This window comes from Corythoichthys intestinalis, chromosome 6, assembly GCF_030265065.1.
Source record: "Corythoichthys intestinalis isolate RoL2023-P3 chromosome 6, ASM3026506v1, whole genome shotgun sequence".
Classification (NCBI taxonomy): Eukaryota; Metazoa; Chordata; class Actinopteri; order Syngnathiformes; family Syngnathidae; genus Corythoichthys; species Corythoichthys intestinalis.
In genome coordinates this window covers 8,614,288-8,638,167 of record NC_080400.1, presented here as the reverse complement: position 1 = coordinate 8,638,167, position 23,880 = coordinate 8,614,288, and the positions used below count along the sequence as shown (strand labels likewise).

At 38.7% G+C, this 23,880-nt stretch overlaps 1 protein-coding gene across 1 annotated transcript; it reads left to right on the top strand.

The window, feature by feature from the left end:
* Positions 1-19,454: 19,454 nt before the first annotated feature.
* Positions 19,455-23,173, top strand: LOC130917625 (tetratricopeptide repeat protein 36-like). Its single transcript, XM_057839225.1, has 3 exons — positions 19,455-19,601; positions 19,765-19,953; positions 22,794-23,173. The coding sequence occupies exons 1-3, from the start codon at positions 19,496-19,498 to the stop codon at positions 23,063-23,065; spliced, it is 567 nt and encodes a 188-aa protein (XP_057695208.1). The 5' UTR covers positions 19,455-19,495; the 3' UTR covers positions 23,066-23,173.
* Positions 23,174-23,880: the final 707 nt, after the last annotated feature.

Sequence of the window (23,880 nt, the reverse complement as noted above, 5' to 3'; positions counted from 1 at the left end):
GAGAGAGGGAATTACTGCTACGAGTCTACGTTCTTTGTTAATGTTTGTAAAATATCTACAGAGGCAACGCCTGTATGTATCATCTTTTGTGCTGTTGTTGTGTGTTTCCACTCGTGATCGGACACTTAAATCCAGTTGTGTAGTGGTTTGAATGATGTGCTAATGCTAGCGAACGCATGCTAACAGTTTCTGTTATTAATGTATTAGCAGCTAATCATCGCTGATTTACGTTGATCCAAACCTGTTTGTTATTGGGGACGAAATTGATTTGTTTCATTTCTATTTTTAGTTTCACTCTTTAAGTGATGGTTGAATAAAGTCAGCAAATTATACCAACGTCTTTTGCGAGTTTAGCTAGCTGTATAGCCAGGACTGAGCCTTAGCATCTCGGTGAGGACATTGCGGTCATATTCCCTCCCGATGCAGTTATCTCCACCTTGCAATGACTGCAAGTCACTTTGTTGTAATTTTTCTCGTGAAGTGAAGACATACTTTCGAGCGATTGAAGTTTTTGAATCAACGTGCTGTCATTGTTATATTTACTGCTGCAATGCTCGTGCTAAACCATCATAACTTTTCATCTTCACCCTCTTTCCTGGTGAAGTGTAGCCAAACTTTGGAGCGAGTGGTTCTTGGCGCCATGTTAGTTTGATGCGTCTGGACAACAAGACACGTCACGACGCAATATGCGTCTTTAGGAATCGTTAAAGGTATCGTTAAGGCTTTTTCATTGTGATGTCGAGGCCTCGAAACACTAGGAACCGGTTCGGAATTGGAATCGGATTTCGATTTACATCCTTAGAAATAACATTGCAAAATGAGTTTGAAACGATCATATTTTGTGGTATAATTTTCAAATTGATCATATTTTGTCGTATGCTGTATTTTCAAAACTGGTATTAACTCATTCAGTACAATTGAGGATGAATTAATACATCAAGTGATTAGTTCATTTGCTTCCAAACAAAATGGATTGGGCGTGTATCGCCATTAACGGTAGCCAAAGGACTGGAAAGATTCATGAATATATGAGAGACAGTTCACAAAAAACATTTTTAAAATTATTTTATATCATTTTGTAAAATATTTTAGCAAAGATTTACGTGTGAACTCCCACCTCAAAAATTTCACTTCAAAATTTGCACCCTAAAAAAATATATTTTTTTACTTGAAGTCAACACAAAAACACATTAAAAATACATTCTCATTATTATTATTTATATTTTGATTTAAAAAAAAAAAAAAAAAAAAAAACCTCACTATATTTTTGTTTGATTCCTCTGTTTTTACTAGTCAGAATTTAATTCAAATGCTGGTTCATGTATGAAAAACACATTCTAAAAAAATATATATTTTTCTAGCATTTCCATCACATACGTGTGAGTTATGTACATTTTGACCTACAGAATTACAACTGGAAGGTGATATTGTGACTCTCACACTGCAAATACTAGTTGTATTTGCTTTTTTTTGACATTTTTGTTCACAAATATCTAAGCACAATAAATAAATACTTTAAATACATTATTAGATGAATGAATAAAATTGGGAAACAATGGCTGACCAAATGTGCTTGTCCTTAAGTTTAACAATAACCTCTTGCGTACACCACTTTTTTTTTTCTTTTTTTCCCCGTTTTTGGCGTAGGTAACAATCCCAAGATATCAAAGTGAGCCAAAATGGGATAAGCTGCTTACACAGTTATATTAACTCATTTGCTCCCAAAAACATATAAATACGTTCTATTTTTAGTTGTTTCAGTGTCCCAAAAACATATTTATACATGTTATACGTTTCTGTTTTTTTTTTTCACAAAGGACATCTCTAGGTTCTGATGTAACTTAGCTCCAAAGCACAAGGTCAAAATTCAATCAATTAAATTCAATTAAAGCAATAAAACTGGCCACTGGAGGGCAGTAGCGTATTTGGTTAGAAGTCATATGTCAGGAAACGGAATTTGGAAGAAGCAAGAAGCGTGAGAAAAATATGGAGAACGACCCAGCCAAAAATGCGCATGGCCAAACCAGTTCACCCCCAGGAACACAACATCCCCAATATAAGCTCCCCAGGTGAACTCTGCCATGAGGCCACGCCCACAGGACGCCAGGCGCAAACCGATTTGACGGAACGCACGGCCGGGGCGCTAGCGGAAGACGACCGAACGGACGACCAGGAGGACGTCCAGGACACCTGGTGTGGGAAGTCCGAGCAGAGTACGCTTTGCCGTGTTCGGCCGCTCGTATCTCTCGTGACTCTAGTGTTTCATGACTCAGCCGGAAACGCGCACAACAGCGTCATCTCACAGTTCAATAGTTTAGTTATGCGTAAATAAATTGTTAATTTGCGATCAAAAGCTCTATTTGTCTTGTTGTTTATGTTACTTTGTAGAAGGAAAACATTATTCAGATGTTTGGGATGTCACAAAAGCAAAAAATAGCAGTGTTAAAGTCAAAGTTATGTTTGAAAAGTATGCTCTTACAAAAAGCTCAATTTCTCTGTTTTGTCATCAGAAAATGCTGCTTTCTAAATAAAGGAAAAAGATAAGAACAAACTTTTTTTTTCCTGCTGAAAGAAGAGAGTCTAATCTTTCTTTTGGTGGGTTCCATGTTTATATAGCAATAGAACAGCATTTTCTGTGGGCCTTGCAAAATCAGTCAAAATCCAGTAAAACGGCCAGGAGCGAAGGGGGTTGCTCCCGTGAAAATGGCTGGGAGTTCATGAGTTAAAAAAAAAAAAAAAAATCACCTGAATTCCATCCAGCGTGTCAGCTGGGACACTTGTCCCGGGGTCTCACGAGCGACCTGACAGTGTCTGCTTGACACACTCTTATATGAATCATTTTCAGACCATGTTATTTGATTCCCATTCAAATGGAACTCGCTACATATCTGTCATAGCAGACATGACTGCCAACAAATAGAAACTTTCAGAGGACAAAGAACGCTAACGAGAAACGCTATCGACTCTTAATTTGACTTAAATTGACGCCGAGAGACATCCAATCCATTTGAATCGGGAGGTGCTGGCCAGTCCCCCAATCAAATGTTCATTCACTGCCAGCCCTTCAAGTTCAAATGGATTGGATGTCTACGACAGGGTTCTTGCACTATTTTAAAAGTCAAATGGAATGCTTTTTAAGACAATTTTATGAGCTTAAAAATGTTATTTAAGATCAAAACATGTCGCAACAACTTCTGATGATTTTTTTTTTTTCACTGTAAAAAAAAAAAAAAGAAAAGCTGCTGCCACAAACCGCTGGTATTTTTCTACTTTCATGTGCAACTCGATGGATTTGACCCCCATTGTTCCTACCGAAAAAGTTTTTTTGCAGACTTTGCACCATCGAGCACTGTTGTTATTTTAGCCTGCCGTCAAACACCTCTAAAATAAACCATCTTTCATCAATTTTTGATGAAATTTGCACTTCCCCATCTTCAGTGTTGTTAATCTTACTTTAAAAAAGTAGTTAGTTACAGTTATAACTAAATTCTTCCAAAACGTAATTGAGCTAGTAACTCAGTTACCTCATTGTAAGAGTAATTAGTTACTCAGCAAGGTAACTGATGTTACTTTTCATGTTCTACACGCTATTACATTATACATTGTAAAACATCTTTCATCTTAAAGATGTTTATATAAACCGATTGAAGAATAAGAATACTATAGACAGTATTTTAGAACATTTGGCATTCATTTGGATCAAATATAATAGTCTGTTAAAGAAAGAATGATAATACCAGGGGGCTGTAAGATATCAATAGAACCGTTATGTGGCAAGATAACAAATATTAATAAAGTTGACAAAAAAATAAATCACATTCATGAGCAATTATCGAAAATAGATCGAAAATTACGAACATTTACGAAAGTATTCCGGAAACAGCCGAATGGGGCTTTGACTAGGGTGACCAAACGTCCTCTTTTGCCCGGACAAGTCCTACTTTTACGGAAATATCCTTGTCGCCTGGACGGGTTTTATAAATTCATAAAAATGTCCGGTTTTTATTATTTTTCACGGGACCAATTTGAAGAGAATCCCTCCGGCCGCTGGGTGGCAGCGCCTGCCTGCGATGACATGGCTCCTAGTAGTAGGGAGGGAAGGAGTACTTCTTCTTGTTTTTGTTGGCAGCTTACCCCTATCATGAGGCATTACCGCCATCTACTGGGTTGACGATTTGGCCACAACGCCTGCCCAGTTGTTAATTTTTTTGCGATAAATACGTATATAATGGCAACTGTTGACTTCTGTCGAAGCTTTGACTGTAAAATCCCGTTTGGTGTTGCATCGTTGCACTGCCGATGATTGTAAACTTTTATAGCAAAGTTTGATGTTTGCCTCAGCTAACTACCAGTAAGCTAAACCGCGCTAGGCATTATGGAAAACGTAGTTTTGAACTGCTATGTTTGGAAACATGCTGGTTGAATAGTTTGTCAGTTTATTTCGGTTTTTGTTTGTGTGCACTGTAGAACATTAGATGAGAATATCAATTGAATGGGAATAACAATTTGTCAAGGACAATTGTCGTGATAGTAATTTATAAAAATGTTTAGTTGGCACATACCGTACTGTGTGTATGTGGATTGACTGGACTACATTTCTATGGGTCTGCATTTTATATATGTATGTATGTATATATATGTATGTATATATATATTATTATTATTATTTTTTTTAAAAGTCATTATTCATTTTTTTTCAAACTGCATTTTTCCATCCAGAGTGAGGGGCACACTTTAAATATATTAAAGTGATATAGGCATCTTTGAGTGAACTTCGAGTAAAATTCAAGTATCTTGAGGCCGGGCTGAGTGTCCTCTTTTTTGGAAATCAAAATATGGTCACCCTATCTTTGACGTCACAGCCAGGAAACAAAAGGTCGAGGCAGGTGCCATCATTGTTTATCAACAAGAGAGTTGCGTTCGTGTTTTATAAAAAAATCGCTAAAATGGTTCAAACCTGTCAGGCTATGTGGTGTACAAATAGCCATTTGTCGCAATGTAGTACCCATGAGATCCCGAACGTGAGAAAAAGAGCTGGGCTACGCAGACAATGAGTAAAGTTCGTCCGTGCAAAGAGAGCTAATTTTGCAGACCCACCCTCCGGCACGATTTTGTGTGGTGCGCATTTTACACCTGACAGGTATTTGAACTATGGACAAATGAAATCAGGTTTTGCTAAGAAATTGCTGCTGAAAGCAGATGCGGTGCCCACCATACACGCGCAGCCACCTAAATGTCCCGAGATATCAAGAAAGAGGAAGATGACTGGCACTGATGAGACCACCCCACCACCCCAGGCTAAGCAAAGGAGGGGAGCAGCCATGCTCGAAATGGACAGAGTGAGTACTCTTTTATGATAAAAAACATATCACGCATTGGATATAGGACTGGACACATGTATAAATTATCGTTCGTAAGATATATACAACAAATCCTCTAATCCCATTCATATTTTTGTCTGTTGGCAGAGCGAAAACCTATGATAGCACAATAAATGATAATTATTCTATACATTACTTTATTTTGCGGTCACGGTGTATCAGCTTCACAAACAGATATGCAAAACAAACCATTCGGTGTTTCCCACACGATCTGTTGCCGGTGTTTCATCAGTGTGATTGCTCCCCTCAATGATCGTTTCATTAGGCTGAATTGGCTTTCGTTTGGGCTCAAACTGATAACCCAAAACACCAAAGAAAGGTTCATAACTTTCCTCGTCACCATTAGAAGAACGTTCGTTACGTCGGATTCGTCGCTGCAACTAGAAACAAAATCGTCCGCCATCATCGCCGCTATTCAGTACTAAGCAGGTGTTTCCTAGTTGTGACGTCACGCACACAATATGCTAGATTTCTGGGATCTCGGGCGCCTGTCGTTTTAGCTTGACAATCGATCCAAATTTCTATCATTTTCTTGGTGTTGCGATGTGTGTGATTTAGAGGTTGCTCTACACTTTTTCGTTGTCTGTCATTTTGACTGACAGGGTCATAAAAATCCGGTCATAATCTATTTTTACCCGTCACTTAAATTTTTAAAATGATAATAATGACATATTCAATAGCAGTGTCAGTCAAAAGCGGTGCGTTACTTATTCAACTCTGAATAAATTGAAGAAACTACCAGCCATTATGTGTCGACTCTCTGCTCTGTTGATTTGTCATCCAAGACTCGCGGTGCGTCCAGGTTTGAGAATAGCGCACGTACTTCTGACTCCAAGCTGTTTGTCCCTGCTCATTCAATTAGGCTACGTTCATACTACAGGTCTTAATGCACAAATCCGATTTTTTTGTCATATCCGTTTTTTTGGCGTGCCCGTTCAGACTGCTTTTGTCCATTGAGACCATTCAAGTATTACGCATGCGCTCTACTTCACAGTCCGACACGCGCCGGTGCGCAGACGCATCAAAACAAATGACAAGTCATCCGTCATTCCAGGGATACCATATTTTGCTTTTCAAAAGGAGGAGACAAATAACAAGACATAAATAATCCCCGTTTAGGCTTATATTCACAGTTTCTATGGATCGATAGCATGCACGCACTGTCCGTGCATGTCACACACACATACGGGCAGTTTGCCCCGACTCTCCAAGACGGGCTGTAGCCAGACCCCTCTCCCCACTCTCGGCCGTGTAGGAAATGTTGAAATATAGCTCACACAGAGCAGAGAGAAAAAGCGATCATTCTTATGCTTATCCTCAACCCATTCTTATTTTTTTATGACTGTTGCCTTGGTAAATGGTAAATGGTGTTATACTTATATAGCGCTTTTCCACCTTTCAAGGCGCTCAAAGCGCTTTACACTATCTCACTACTCACCTACTGGTGATGCAGCACCAGGAGCAACATGGGGTTCAGTATCTTGCTCAAGGATACTTAGGCGAGTTCATCAGGGCGAAGAATCGAACCCACAACCTCTGGGTTGGGGGACAATTACTCTACCACTGAGCCACGCCACCCCCAAAAGCCGTGTTCACTGCAAGCTAGGCGCTAATAACGCACAGCTGAAATTGGATTTGGGACACTGGACGGTACAGACCGCCGCGACAGTCTGGAAAAATGTGGCCCAGATCGGATTTGAACCACATACAAAAATGACCCAGATCGGATTTGAAATGGTCCACTTCTATGCGACTTGTCCCGTTCAGACCGTCAAGTTAATGCCTGACTCGAGTCGGAAAAACACAAAAAAATTGGATTTGTGCATTAAGACCTGTAGAATGAACTTAGCCTTAGACAATGCTCTCCAAAGCTTCCTAACCTTTCCGTGTTTGCTACACCTGAATGCTAGTTCAGACATTTTTCCGAGTAAGACCAACGACGTCATGCATCAAGAGAGACAATAGCTAATTAATATGCTCACTCGCCATCCTGTGGTCTGGAGTGTGAATTGCAACCTGTCAAAATGACGGATGGACTTCAGTTTTTTCCGTCACCGTTTTAAAAAACCGGTCAACGACGGAAAATATTCGGTTAACGCGACCCCTGGTGTGATTACACGAAGAGGCATGATATGAATCCAAAAGGCATGCGTTAATGGATAAATGATTGAATATTAGCATTTCCCCAGGTGTTGTAACTCTTTAAGAAACCACAAATGTAAACTTCTGACCATTAACCAGTGCTAATCTCTCAAACCGTATGTTAGGCCTACTGCACAAGAAGCAGAACACTATCCTCAAATATTCTGTAAAGTAACAATATTAAATATTGAAAATATATCAAGTTTGGGAACGCTACCTTTGAAATTTCCTGGCCCATCACCATTAGCCCTGTCTTATTGTGTTTACCAGAGCATGCCGTGCAGTGAAACATCGGAGGAGGGCATGATCCGCCCATTCGTTAATCATGATCGCCTTTGCAGCGGCGTCACTGCCCCTTTTCCTCCTCCCCCCTCTTGCTCTGCTGTCTCCTGGCAGCTGATGACAAAATCAGACGACTCGCGCTTCATTCAACCAAATTGTAGTTACGCGGCCCTTCACATCCTCAGTAACTGTAACGAGATTGCAAAAATGGGTATAGTAATTAATTAGATTACGCACTACTGAAAAAAATTAATTAGTCTAACGCCGTTATTAACAACACTGCCTATCTTTGCTTCGTAGACTTCATAATTCACTTGACATGTCACTTCCTCCAGACCCTACGCTACGCCTTTCGGTAGGGGGCTGGCCCATCCCACAACAGCCCAGGCCTCTGGCATGGAGAGCAATCCTCAAACATAGTCTGAGTTCGGATTTAGGTTGAAACAGGACAAAACTTAAGCCTACAAGCAGTCACGGAAGTCTCAAAAGTGATTTTGTCAAGGATTCAAGGTAATCATTATATTTTTCGCACCATACATGCATTTTGAGACGTGAATACAATGGGAAAAACTAGCTACTATGACCGCCATCTTGGATTTCTCACTAGAGTTATACTTCGAAATATTTACGTAACATGAATGGTAACTGCCCGTTTTTTTTTTTTTTTTTTTACCTCTAGCCACTAATCTTGTAGGACAGCTTTGTGTGTGTGTGGGGTGTGTGTGTGTGTGTGTTTGAGTTTGATTGTTGCTATGCTGGCCCTTTAAGAAGTGCGAAGCTCGCCAGAGTAACTCTCTACTCCCTTCACAGCAGTGGAGTTCATTCCCCCAGTTACCCTTGTGTTTACTTACCATCCGAAGTTGTGTGTAAATGGGAGAAGTAAGTATCGTGTTGAAGTGTGCCTTAACAATTTATAAACACATTTGGCTGATGACAATTGCTCAGCTAATAATCTATTGCATACACTCGCCGCCGCAAGCTAACCGCTAGCCACCCTATGCTAATTGCTAACACTAATTTGACTACATTGTTGGTGTATATAGAATTATATAGCAAAGAATAGAATAATATAAAGAATTCATAATTTATTTTAATATTGCTTATAGTTGATTCTGCATGCTTTCCTCAAGTATTATGTTTCTGATGTGAAAATTGAGTAATTTAAGAGCTTTTGAAAACTTATGTAAAATTTGCACTAAATAAAAAAAAAAAAAAAAAGTTGCTATTTTGGGCATGCTATTGATCCTGAAAATATAGGTTATTATCTCTGCATTTGGTGATTTTTGTGCATCTAGTGTAAAATCTGAGAATTTTAGAGTTGTGTAATACTTTAGTGCTGTCAAATAATTAAAAAAAATAATCTAGTTAATCATATGTCAACTGTTTGATTAATCATGATTAATCACATTTCCCTCGGGATTAATAAAGTTGCTCTTCAGGAAAAAAAAAATCTAGGAAAATACTATAATTGATTAAAATTTGTTTTCAGATGAAATGTATGATGTCTGAATGAATTAATACTTAACCAAATAGAGTTCTAAAATTTTATTTACAACTCAGCTCGTATAAAATAAAATAAATTGTCGGTATTATACAGAAAAGAGTTTAACAGATTAAAGTGCCTCAGACTAACAATGTGGCTCAAGTACCGTTTGGCATATTGCCCAGAATTAACCGCCAATTTAAAGAGCAGACAAGCACAATACAGTAACAATAGCTAGTGTTTCAAAAAAAGTGTAAACAACTTGTTTGTTAAATTAAACATTTCACACAAATAAATGCAGCATTTGCAGTTATACACTAAATAGCCTGAAAGCTGTGTGAGATTTGAAAAAAAAAATAATTTGTCAATTTCAGACACTTAACTGAAAAACATTACACTAAAATGTGTGTAAAGGTGTTTAGAAACACTGCTTATGTTAGCCAGTCATACCCAGTGTAACCTTTGTCCAGTGGTCTCCTGTCAGTGCAACAAACTTAACTCTGGCTAGTTGCTCCACCTTCGTTGACTTTTCATTTTCAAAAAGTTCATGAATTTTTGTGGCAATAGTTGCCCGTGAAGGTGTTCTGTATTTTGGGTCGCCCAATGCTATCTGGATGAGATTTACAAGGCCCTTGTCTTCGACTAAGTTAATGGGTCTACTGTCTATGGCTACCCATCTAGCGATAGCAGTAGTCAACCTACTTGCTGTCCTTTTGTTGACAAGTCCGAGTCAGCACTCTGCCAGTGTACCTTGATGACTGCGGCTTGTGTTTGCGGTGTTAGCGTCATTGCTAACACTAGCGAAGATATGCTTTGCCCGAAGGTGGTACTTTAGGCTAGTTGTGCTTCGATGGAAGGACAGTTCATCACAGCAGTATGTGCACACAACTTTTGTTTTATCCAGATTTCCATTAGGCAGCTTTTTAAAACAGAATTTTCCATGGAGCAGTCCTGGGTCATCATCCTCACTCATCGTGGCTGGCCGCATTTTGTCCTGCATTGCCGCGCGGAGAATGCAAACATCAACGTGTGGGACTACGTGAGGCAGTTGTGGCCAAACTTAGTGTGAGTGGTAAATTGCGTTATTTTTTTTTAATGCGTTAATATTTCCAGATTAATCATGGTCGTTAACGCGTTATTGTTGACAGGCATATTATACTTATATAAAAAAATAATGAATCGGGATTTTATAAGGGAACGACTTTGAATTTTTCGATGCCGCTGCTCATAGAGACTGATATATTCCTAAGGTAGGTGACTGTTTTGATTGTAGGTCGGTAGCAGTTTTGGTTTAGAAAATACGGTATTGGCCCGAATGTAAGACAGATTATATGACGACCCCCTCCTTTTCAAGACTCAAGTTTGAAAAAAGCCTTTTTGAACACCAAGTCATTTTTTATACAGAAAATAATTACACTACATCCGAAACAAATGATTATAACAATATATTTGAGAGAAAAAGCACGTTACTATGCCTCATTCAAATCTTAATATCTGAATATTTAAATATGTAAACTAAATTCGTAAATGAATGGCTTCTGGTTTTTGAAATGTAAATTAACCAATCTATTGTGATAAAACAAAATTACAATAACTGCATTAACCATCAAAGTGAAGTCTAACTGTAACTATAGTCTTGAAACAAATCTGAATAAGGAAAAAACATTGCAATAAAATAATGCAAACTGGTTAAACTAAAAAGAGTAGCTGAGAACTGTCATGACAGAACATCGCTTCAATGATATCTGGCGCCATTTAGCGTTGTGAATGGGGAGAGTAGCTGAGATCTGTCATGACAGAACATCGCTTCAATGATATCTGGCGCCATCTAGTGTCGTGAATGGGTATAATGTCTAGACCGCGAATATAAGACGACCCCCTCTTTTTCAGTGTTATTTCAATGCAAAAAACACCGTCTTATATTCGGGCCAGTAAGGTATTTGAATTTGTACGTTTTTGAAAATAGGCCCCCTACGGATCGGCCCTGCGCCCCGTGTCATGTCAATATGTTATGAAGTCTATGCCTTGCTTATTCCCGCTAACAACCACAAATAACCAACAAATGGTATCATGACGACAACTGAAGTCGCTGACGTACGCTGAGGTTGCGGACAAAATAACGTATAACATACAGTGGTACCTCTACTTATGATCGTCGCTACATACGGAATTTTCAGGTTATGACATGCCTCAATGGGAAAATATTGTCTCTTGTTACGAAATAAATTTCCGGATATGAAAGGTAAAAATACAGTATGGGCTGCTACTCACAGCTCCTAGAGTTTACTGAACGTAACATATTTATAGCTGGTCTGCCATTGGCTATTGCCCAGCATCTCCCATGCAACTATTTGGCTAAGAGGTACCTCAACTGTATGTGTATGCCTGTATCCCAGCGTCCTCTTCATTTGCCCTTCGGGCCATGAGGTGTTCCGGCAGCTTTACGTGAGTGTATTAACTTTTATTATTATTATTATTTTTTTTTATTATACACAACTCTCATTTTATGTTTATTGTGCTAATAATCTATCTGTAACATGATGTACTTGTTAGATGTTTTGATGCATTTTTATGCTTCATAAAAGAAAATTTAGGGGTGTCTTGGAACAGATAAAGGCATTTACATGGAAAACGCGTCTCTACTTACGGAATTTTCAGTTTACGAAACTAACGAGTCAATTTTCGTTGGTTCCAATCACTCTGTATTTATTGAATCACCCATTGGTGGATTGGGAATATAAATTTTAATCCTGCTCAGATTTACTCTGCGGCAGTAAATTTGCTGGTTTTCATTTTCAGTGAGACGTGCAGGAGGGATGATAAGGATTTGCTATGAATGCCAACGCTTGTCTAAAATGCCATGATATTTGTCCATTTAATATATTCATCTTTCTTTAAATATAAGTTAATCAAGTGGATTTAATCTTTGCTCGGTTAATCTAAGTTAATTAGGAATTTGGAAAAATTAAAATGGGAGTCAGAAATTCATTTACTGTGGAAATCTATCTTGGCCAGGTAATAAAATTTCAGCAATCAACTCATTCAATGCCAAAAATGTGTTTTTACATCATTTCTCCACAGCCGGATCTGAGGTTGTACTACTGTACTCTGAATTCCCAGCTTGTAAACAAGTTTAATGAGGAAAAATGCCTATTGAGGGCAGCGATGATCTTATTTTGAAGATCACAGTTTACGTTGTCATAAAACATTGAGAATAGGAGAAAATAGCGGATGTCACAATCAGGCTACGACGAGTTTATACATTTTACATGGAACCAGACATATAATAGTATTCCAAGAGTATGTGATGTGATAGTTAGCAGATGTATGTCTGCATACAATAGATTTGACAAAGTACAACTGAGACCTTAGATAAATTGGGGAAAAAAATCACACATTATAAACTGCAACTGCATTTCTGTAAGTGAGACCAATTAATGTTTAAAACTAGGCTAGGAATTGATGGATATTTGCATAACATTATTAATGCTTTACAGCAGGGGTGGGCAAACCGGTCCTCGAGGGCCGCAGTGGGTCCTGGTCTTTGTTCAAACTTATTCAGCACAGACAGTTTAGCCAACGAGGTATCAGTGGAAACATGAAGCACCTGACTGAAATCTACTGATTGCACTTGTAAGAAACCGGATTGGTGAAAGGCTGTCCTCATGATGGGTATGAACAAAAACCCGCACCCACTGCGGCCCTTTGTGGAATAGTTTGCCCACCCCTGCTTTACAGCAACAGTAGGTACTTTTCACCCTTGATAAAATATTTTCATAACATTTGTGATGTTATGTCTACTAACAACTAGTTGAATGACACCTCTTTTATATCTTTAGGTGGTCTGTGTCGCTTTCACCGGCACTAATTAACTTTGGGCTGGGTGGCAGGAACCCTGCCACACTTAAAAAAGACAAAAACAAAAAACTACAAATGTGCTGACTGCTTTACGGCATACATCACTTTCCCCATTCATTATAAAGACGGAAGTCGATGCGAACGCCTTCGTGCGAATTCTGCAAAGATGGCAGAACAACAAAAGCGACAAAAAGTTTTGTCTGAGGAGGAAAAAAAAGCCTCCACCCCCTTCAACCGAACTCATTCGGGTGGGGTCAAGCGGGGGGTGGTAGCCACACCAAGCCACACGGTTGGTAACCGTCATATGCTATTGTTTAGCCACAACTGGATTCATTACCTTATTACTATTCATCCTTCACACAGCTGCTGGAAACAGAAATGTGGTTTAATCCATCTGCAGGCAACAGGGAGATTGATTTTTAGTTGATTCATGATTTTTACAAAACTTTGTGGGTATGCGCTGGTCCTCATGGGAAAAGCAGCGCTGGTCCTAATGGGAAAAACAATTGAAAAACAATTAAACAATTACTTAAACAATTAAAAACAATAATTTAAACAATTAAAAACAATAATCTTTCTTTTGGTGGGTTCCATGTTTATATCGGAATAGAACAGAATTTTCTGTGGGCCTTGCAAAATCAGTCAAAATCCAGTAAAACGGCTGGGAGCGAAGGGCCTTGCTACAGTGAAAATAGGAGGGAGTGAATGATTTAAGAGTGACACGTGGAATTCCGACAGCGTGGCCATGTGACGTCACCGCCCTGCGACCTCAACAAAAATGGCAACCTACTAGTTAAAATAATATTACAATTTTTTTAAAAACGAAAACATATAGAGGGGTTTTAATATCAAATTATTATAACTCGTACGAAGAGTTATCTTTTAAGATCTACATGTCCTTCTTTCTGTGGTTCCCTTTAAAGGGCAAATTACTATTTTTGATGTTTAAAAAAGAATGAAAATAACATCATCAAATAAAGATGTCCTGATAGATCGGGATGCTGATCGATCGGGTCCGATCACGTCATTTTCAAAGTATCGGAATCGGCAAAAAAATATCGGACATGCCTTGTTTTAATCATAACACTCATCCAGAGTCTTTAGTTTTTGCTTAAAGTAGGGCTATCAAATTTATCGCGTTAACGGCGGTAATTAATTTTTTAAAAAATTAATCACGTTTTAACGCACTTAACGCATGCGCTGCACGACCCACTCACGCATTTTCGCGTTCAATCTATAATGGCACCGTTTTACCTATATATAGAGCTAAAGGCAGCGTAAAATGAGTAGAGTGAATTTTGTCTTTGGAACCTTTTTTTTATTGGCTAAAGCCGTGCAATCCCTCTCTCAACAATTAGAAATATCGTGGGAAGCAATGTGGGGAGGAAAATTAATAGTTGGTCTTTTTCTTAACACCCTATGTTATTTCCCAACGCAGAGAAGATATATCAATTGGTGCCACTACACACAGTCATTGTTGCACTTCCCATCATGCGTTTGGGCAGAACAGTTAAATGGCTACAGTATCATATACTGAAAGCTCAACAAATACACTAGATGGCAATATTTAGTCACTATATACAAAGTCACATTTATCCTTTAAGAATTACAAGTCTTTCTATCCGTGGATCCTCTCACAGAAAGAATGTTAATAATGTAAATGCCATCTTGAGGATTTAATGTCATAATAAACAAATACAGTACTTATGTACTGTATGTTGAATGTATATATTCGTCCCAGTTTTCTTAATTTTTTTCTTAATGCATTGTCAAAATGTATATGATCGGGAAAAATTATCGGGAATGATTGGAATTGAATCGGGAGCAAAAAAAATTGGATCGGGAAATATCGGGATCGGCAGATACTCAAACTAAAACGATCGGGATCGGATCGGGAGCAAAAAAACATGATCGGAACAACCCTATCATCAAAACCTGCAGTCCACATTTTTGGACGTAACTTTTTCGGTGTAAATAAATGAAAATACAAATTAATAGAATGTTTATGAAAACAAAAATTTATAAACTTATAATACATGTAAAACTACTATGGTTATGACCTCCAATAACGAGTCCCCCCCCCCCCCCCCCCCATATGATTTAACTGGGTGCCTTCTAGATGTTTAAGCTCTAATCGCAATCAAAATTGTTTAAGGAGGTTTGAATGATAATCCTGGTCTCATTCAAATCAATTAATATTTGACATTTTACACACACAAAAATAGTACAACCATTTGCATTTTGGTTCAAAATGCTGTTGATAAACACGACAAATGAACGTACTGCTTCATAATAAGTCAAATTGAGTCCACGAGTGCAGAGCAGAACTAGAAAGTGCAAGGGTTCTATCTAGTGGTACAACATGAAATTACCACGAGTGCCTTCATTTACAGTATGTTCCGTTAGATTTACAATGAAATAAAACAACTAAATAATGAATTCAAAATAATAAATTTGATGAATTTAGGAGGAGCTAAAATTGGATGATCGTAACTTTTTGACAAATCAAGCTATGGTCAAATTTTGAGGTGAGAAAACAACTGATAGGAGAATTATGTATCATTAGAAATAAACAGGTGGGTAGTAACCATAGTTTAGAGTTTGACTTTTTTGGGGAGAGGGGACAAAAAATGTTGATGACCCTGAAATACAGTGTCAACAAAAAAATGAACTTAAAATTTATATTGTTCATATTCAATCCTTGGTTCAGGCTCAGTTGTTGTTGAAGGTTTTAAAAGCTTAGGTTTAAAAAAAAAAAATCCTAAATATCCATCTTGCCTCTTCAGGTATAGTTTTGGTTTGGCAAAGCAAAGGACTGTCTCTTAGGTGCTAGTCACATGATCATGATTTTGAACCATTATGACATATTTTGTAGTATTCTTGTTCAATTCATTCATTTTTGTTGTTTGTTGTATTGCTTTACAACTTTTATAGACAAAATTTAGATGGCTAGGTCTTTACTGTAAATTCATTCATACGAAATTCAATTACATGCAATGACATTTTTCGACCCTTTTTGCTCCCCCTGTGCCCCCTCAATTTCCACCTAGTGCAGTAAGGCATTACATTTACTCCGTTACATTTACAGTGCCCTCCATAATTATTGGCACCCCTGGTTAAGATGTGTTTTTTAGCTTCTAATATATATATTTTTAATTCAAATAATATGCGACCTTAATGGAAAAAAACCCAGTTGAAGCCTGGGACCGTGTGCTTTGGTCAGATGAGACCAAGATTGAGCTTTTTGGCAGCAAACACTCTTAAGTAGGTCTGGCGTGCCACGAAAGATGCGCATGCTGAAAAGCACCTCATACGCACTGTGAAGAATTGGGGTGGGTCAGTGATGCTGTGGGGTTGTTTCGCTTCCAAAGGCCCTGGGAACCTTGTTAGGGTACATGGCATCATGAATACTTTGAAATACCAGGACATTTTAAATCAAAATCTGTTGCCCTCTGTCCGAAAGCTGAAGATGGGTCGTCACTGGGTATTTCAGCAAGACAATGACCCTAAACATATGGCCAAATCTACACAGAAATGGTTCACCAGACACAAAATCAAGCTTGTGAAACATTGTAGGAAAAGATTAGGTGCTGTTTTGTTGGCAAAAGGAGGTTGTACAAAGTATTAACACCAGGGGTGCTAATAATTGTGACACACATTATTTGATGTCAAATAATTATTTCTTTATGTGGGGTTTTTTCCCCACTGAATAAATGCACTTGTATTGAAGGTTGGCTTTTTCTCTTTTTTTCCATTAAGGTCCCATATTATTTGAATTAAAAAAATATTATTAGAAGCTAAAAAACACATCTCAACCAGGGGTGCCAATAATTATGGAGGGCACTGTACTTGAGTAACTTTTGGAGAAAAATGTACTTTTTACTTTTCCTTGTGTAGATTTGTGAAGAAGAAATGGTACGCTTATCCCACTACTCTGGGCTACACTAGTGCTTTTCCTTTTTATTTTACATATTAGATTTATTTTTTGCCAGGGATGCCAACAATGGCTCTACCAGTTTCTCCAATAAGATATCGCAACAATAATCACATGACTCCATTATACCAATCAGACTCAAGCTTGCCGTTCTATGATCACAGTAGCCTGTTAAATCATGTGGCGTACTTAAAGCACCGTAAAAACATAGAGTCAAAAGTATGGATTTTCACCTCTCTCCCAGTTTTTATTTGGTACCGATTGACCAAAGGAAAAACGGAGATATGACCCTTTAAGTCTCATAATAAGAAATGTTTTCTCCCCATGCTCTATGGACGAATGAGGATCTGTTTCTGTAGATTTTTTTTTTCTCACACCATAAGTTTTTTTTTTTCTGGTTGTATTTCTTTGACTTAATATGATTAGCTAATAAATAGGGCTGTCAAAGCCATGGCCATTACTGAATGCTTATGACAGATGTCATTAACCCTTTAATGCCTGCAATTTGAGGCAATTGTCAGAGAATAACAACATTTGAAAAATAAGGTCTTAATTAGGGCTGTCAAACGATTAAAATTTTTAATTGAGTTAATCACAGCTTAAAAATTAATTCATCGTAATTAATCGCAATTCAAACCATCAATAAAATATGCCATATTTTTCTGTAAATTATTGTTGGAATGGAAAGATAAGACACAAGACGGATATATACATTCAACATACTGTATATAAGTACTGTATTTGTTTATTATGACAATAAATCAACAAGATAGCATTAACATTAACATTCTGTTAAAGCGATCCATGGATAGAAAGACTTGTAGTTCTTAAAGGATAAATGTTAGTACAAGTTATAGAAATTTTATATTAAAACCCCTCTTAGATAGAAAGACTTGTAGTTCTTAAAAGATAAATGTTAGTACAAGTTATAGAAATTTATATTAAAACCTCTCAATGTTTTCGTTTTAATAAAATTTGTAAAATTTTCAATAAGAAAATAAACTAGTAGCTCGCCATTGTTGATGTCAGTAATTACACGATGCTCACCAAAGCGCCAGCAGAGGGAGACAAAAAACACAAGTAACAAGTGGACATGACACTTTGCTGTCATTTTAATCTTTTTGAGCGGGGCATGTGCGTTAATTGCGTCAAATATTTTAACTAGGGCTGTCAAAATTAACGCGTTAACGGGTGGTAATTAATTTTTTTAAATTAATCACGTTAAAATATTTAACGCATGCGCGGAACGACCCACTCAAGAATTGCCGCGAACAGCTGTGATTAACTCGATTAAAAATTTTAATCGTTTGACTGCCCTAATTTTAACGTGATTAATTAAAATAATTAATTACCGCCCGTAACAAGATAATTTTGACAACCCTAGTAAAAACGTGTCGTGACTCAGAAAAGGTTGAAAAACACTGTCCTAAACCAGTTAACTGCCTTGACTTGTTGTAACTAGCTTGTTAGCGTTTGCTAACAGCATTGCAGCATGCTAGCATTTCTTCATACACAAAGATGTTACCTAGAACATAAAATCAGTGTTTAGAATCAACATACACACACATTTTCATCTGGGAATTTTTTCAGAAGGTGTCAGTCTCCCCCAGGGTAGCTGTGGTTACAATAGAAGCTTACATCCACTGAGTGTGGAGTGAATGAATAATGCAATGGGGGGCGGGGCACTATGAGTGTCCTAAAAAGCGCTCTATGAGAGTGAGGCGTTATTAGACTTGTATTAAATATGCTATTGCTCCAAGTCCAACTGTCCCCCTTACTTGCACATGCTCGAAGGGCCCCATGTTGCTTGTTGCCTGGGGCCCCCGGGGACCCTTGCTACGCCACTGTGCGTGTGTGTGTGTGTATATAATTTTATTATTTTAATTCAAATAGTTACCTTTGAATAGATTGTGAGATGTATCACCTGATGTAAATTCCTTAAAAGGGAGTGTTTGCTGTTCTTACTGTTTGCTTAGCAAAACAAAGTAGTCACCCAACTTTTATTGAGCTAAGGCATATTTTACACTAGAAAAAAAAAAAAATCTCATGACACACCACCAACCAAAAATGCCCAAAGGTGATTACAAATACGTCTTTCCATCCAATGAAGATTAGTCTTCCTGTCAGTACACGTCACTGGTGTGGTTAGGTGACCAAAGACGGAGCTGTAACTGTCTTATTTTTCTCCATAGTCTTTATGTAGTCGTTCCTATTGTTTCTGTAGTGGTACAGACTATGCGCTGGTATTCCAACAAGCCACAGACAGATGTGCTCAAAGTCCACCTCCTCTACCGCCCCCTCACCCTATTGGCTGGCTTCGCTTTTGGGCTGTGAGGCCCAAATCTCCTCTTTCTTCTCCTGCAGTGCTTCTCCTGTTTGTTTGGTCTTTTTTTCCTCCTCCATTTTTTGCACACAATGGCATCAGAGCACGACCGAGCAGTCTTGCAGGCTATTTTCAATCCTAACACCCCGTATGGCGACGTCCCTGGGCTGGACCTGGAGCAGGAATTAACGGATGATGGTGAGGCTACCCACATTGTAGTGATTGGGAGGTGGTAGAGTTAACTCTTGGTTACTAAAAAAAAATGCTGGCAATGTTCAATCTCTACATGTGATTTAGCTGGCATTTTAGTGTTTCTGTCTAAAACAGCACCTTTTTAAGCACTTTATCTCTCCCATGGCAGAAAGCTCCTTTGATGCAGACTTGCTGAGGCAAGTAAAAAACTTGGAGAGTCGTGGAGTCTCTGCGGCCGAGGCGGGGGACTTGCGGGAGGCCCTTGAGCTTTTCGACCAGGCCGTACAAGTTCTGCCCCGGCGTGCGTCAGCTTACAACAACCGGGCACAGACACTGCGACTCCAAGGAAACACAACAGGTAGCAAAATTTGAGCTATGAACGGGCCCTTGTGACCCTGGGAACGTTGGCGAGCTATCAAACTTGCAGGATATGTTTGCAATATCAAATGGAAGAGGGGATTAAATTTTAGGGTAATGAGGTCAAAGCTCATAGAGGCCAGGAAATGAATTTTGTGATTACAGCAAATATAACCCTTTCATGTACGGATTATGATTTTTTTTTTCTTAAGTTTATTTCCCTAAGTTCATATTAGACAGATGTCTTAAACTTGCGGCCAGGGAACCAATTGCGATAGCTTATATTTCTTATACAGGTAGTCCGGGTTACAAATGAGTTCCGTTCCAAAGCTGGCGACGTAAATTCTGTGTAAGTCTGAATTAACCATTTAAGAACCCCTAAATACTGCCTAAATCGCAAAATTACTATCCAAAAACATGCATTATACGTCATTGTACTGTCCTCGCCTCATGGGCGGATCTACTATTCAGGCGAAGTGGGCGATCGCCTTAGGCCTCCAACCAGTAGGGGGCCCCCAACCACCTGCCCTTGCCCCAACGAGCAAGGGCTTGGGCCACCGGAACCAGCAGCACCCCCAACTATTCATCATGCATAATTATGTCAGCATAGCGAACAAAGAAATAAAAAAACAAAAAAGAAAGCCATTTAAATGCTGCATTTATATTATCTCTCCCCCACACACACACTACAATGGAACGTTCCACGACGACGGACTGAGTATCAGTCGCTTAACATTTCATTTAGCGCCATTTAGCATCGCTTAGTTCCGCTTAGCTGTTCGTTAGCTTCACTTAGCTCTCCCGTGTTTTTCACACCACTAAGCTTGCTATTTTTACAGCTCACTTGCTGCTTTGCACGTCGGCTATCGTTTATTTCGAACACATGAGCGAATGTGCTCTCCATGAAAGCCAAAGTGCAGTAAGGGAGAAGTTGAGAACAGGCCGCTAATGCCGCTTTAAACTTTCTTCTTCTTCACACCGAACATAAAATACACGACAGCACACCCTGTGGCGAAACAATGCGGGACAGTTCCAATCAGTCATACAATAACACTCAACAGCTGGTTAACAGCATTTGCTAATGAAAAAAAAATTAAATCTATTACCACAAGCAATAACGAAAAATGTTTTTTTACGGCATGTAAAGCTTACCTCTGGTGAACATTTAAAAAAAAAAAAAGCAAGTCATGTTCGTCATATAAAAAACGATTTCTGGAGTTAATCCCACATACTTCAGAATTAATATTATAATATGTTGAGTAAATACTACATAATACAGATTCTACACTAAGAATAGCTTTCAAATGACACTCTTTATGACAAATATGATTGGCAATGAATAATTATTATAATTTTATACTACTATTATATATAGTAGTATACTATAATAGTGCTAGAATTGTTTTTTAAGAATTGTTTTGAATAATGTTGGAAAGGCAAAGTCAGTGTTCTGAATTTGTTTACTTTCCATTCTTTTGCACTAGTAAATGCTATCAGCATTTAACCTCATTGTTTATTTGTGATTAATTATTGTTATTTACATGATTATTTGTACTTTAATAAAGAATGTAAGTGTTCCAAAATGGTTTGTGAATTAATAAGCGTAAAAAAAAAAAAAAGAAGAAAAATATTAGATTAGTCGACTAATCGTAAAACTAGTGGGCTGAATAATCAGGAGAAAATTTGTCGCTTAGGACAGCCCTAGTGTACCAGAACATATTTCCTCCACACCCTTATCACCTTTCTAACCCCTGACCCATGAAGAGGGCCCCTGGATATGTTCGCCTTAGGCCCCAAAATTGCCAAGTCCGCCACAGCTCGCCAAGATATCGGAGCAAAATCCTACCTAAGCTCCAAAATGACAATATCAGACGTCCGTGTGGTTTGCTGACTTTATTCAGGTGCTCATGACATCAAAACTTCCAGAATAAAACTAAAATAAAAATGAAATTAAATCAGCTTCATCTTGAATAACAGCAGTCCAAACTAGCTGCTGATACGGCAGTAAAAATCCACACAAACGATTAGCATGTATCAGTTAGCATCCGCACTTCATCAAAAACAATCGCATAAACTCGCCCCAAATCAAAATCTGTTGCCCTCTGCCCGAAAGCTGAAGATGGGTCGTCACTGGGTCTTTCAGCAAGACAGTGACCCTAAACATATGGCCTAATCGACACAGAAAGGGTTCACCAGACACAAAATCAAGCTCCTCCCATGGCCATCTCAGTCCCCAGACCTTGTTTTGTTGGCAAAAGGGGGTTGTACAAAGTATTAACACCAGGGGTGCTAATAATTGTGACACACATTATTTGATGTCAAATAATTTTTTCTTTATGTGGGATTTTTTCCCCACTGAATGAAAGCACTTGTATTGAAGGTTGGATTTTTCTCTTTTTTCCCATTAAGGTCCCATATTATTTGAATAAAAAAATGTATATTAAAAGCTAAAAAACACATCTTTTTCAAGGGTGCCAATAATTATGGAGGGCACTGTATACAGGTGTATGATTTACAAGCAACATGTATGTGCGCAGACTTTCTTTTCCCTTTCTCTCTCACTCGGCTGCGCGGCTTCTTCGTAGGAGCTGACACTACCCGCAAATACGCTCTTCCTCGTGAGGGCTTGCAATGAATGAAGCTAATAACTTTGAATAGATGTCCCCTGTAGTGTCCTTTGTCCCTGAAAGGGTTAGATAAAATTTCATTTTGCATGAGATCAAAGATAAGCGTGCCCATTCTACCAAATATACATATGCTTTGAATTTGCCGGAATCAGCTCTCCCAGGGTGCTCCTCTAGTTATATACTGTATATTCATCCAATTTTATTCTGCCTTGAGGTGCTCTGGAGGACTTGGACCGCGCCATCTCCCTGAGCGAGGGCAGGGGTCGGACAGCCTGCCAAGCGTTAGTCCAACGGGGCCTCCTGCGTAGGCTAGCGAGCCAAGACGACAAGGCCCGGGAGGACTTCCAGAAGGCGGCAGCACTTGGCAACGAATTCGCCCGACAACAGGTGGTGCAGCTGAACCCGTACGCAGCACTTTGCAACAAGATGCTCTGCGAGGTCATCGGAAAGCTGCGTAACCCAGACATCGGCGAGACCAGACTGTAGTTGTAATCAATTGAGGTTTTATTTTTTTTCATCCTAGATGAACAGTGGGGGAAATATGTATTTAGTCAACCACTAATTGTGCAAGTTCTCCCACTTGAAAATATTAGAGAGGCCTCTAACTGTCAACATGGGCAAACCTCAACCATGAGAGACAGAACGTGGAAAAAACAAACAGAAAATCACATTTTTTTGATTTTTAAAGAATTTATTTGCAAATCATGGTGGAAAATAAGTATTTGGTCAATACCAAAAGTTCATCTCAATACTTTGTTATGTACCCTTTGTTGGCAATAACGGAGGCCAAACGTTTTCTATAACTATTCACAAGCTTTTCATACACTGTTGCTGGTATTTTGGCCCATTCCTCCATGCAGATCTCCTCTAGAGCAGTGATGTTTTGGGGCTGTTGTTGGGCAACACGGACTTTCAACTCCCTCAACATATTTTCTATGGGGTTGAGATCTGGAGACTGGCTAGGCTCCACTCCAGGACCTTGAAATGCTTCTTACATGCCACTCCTTTGTTGCCCTGGCTGTGTGTTTGGGATCATTGTCATGCTGAAAGACCCAGCCACATCTCATCAATGCCCTTGCTGATGGAAGGAGATTTTTATTCAAAATCTCTCCATACATGGCCCCATTCATTCTTTCCTTTAAACAGATCAGTCGTCCTGGTCCCTTTGCAGAAAAACAGCCCCAAAGCATGATGTTTCCACGCCCATGCTTCACAGTGGGTATGGTGTTCTTCGGATGCAATTCAGTATTCTTTCTCCTCCAAACACGAGAACCTATGTTTTTCTACCAAAAAGTTCTATT

What these genes read in the sequence shown, in the direction of transcription:
- LOC130917625 (XM_057839225.1), top strand. Translation starts at nt 19,496, where the DNA reads ATGGCATCAGAGCACGACCGAGCAGTCTTGCAGGCTATTTTCAATCCT. An exon ending in GCAGGAATTAACGGATGATG is followed by an intron (nt 19,602 to 19,764) that starts GTGAGGCTACCC and finishes CTCCCATGGCAG; the next exon opens with AAAGCTCCTTTGATGCAGAC. An exon ending in ACTCCAAGGAAACACAACAG is followed by an intron (nt 19,954 to 22,793) that starts GTAGCAAAATTT and finishes TTCTGCCTTGAG; the next exon opens with GTGCTCTGGAGGACTTGGAC.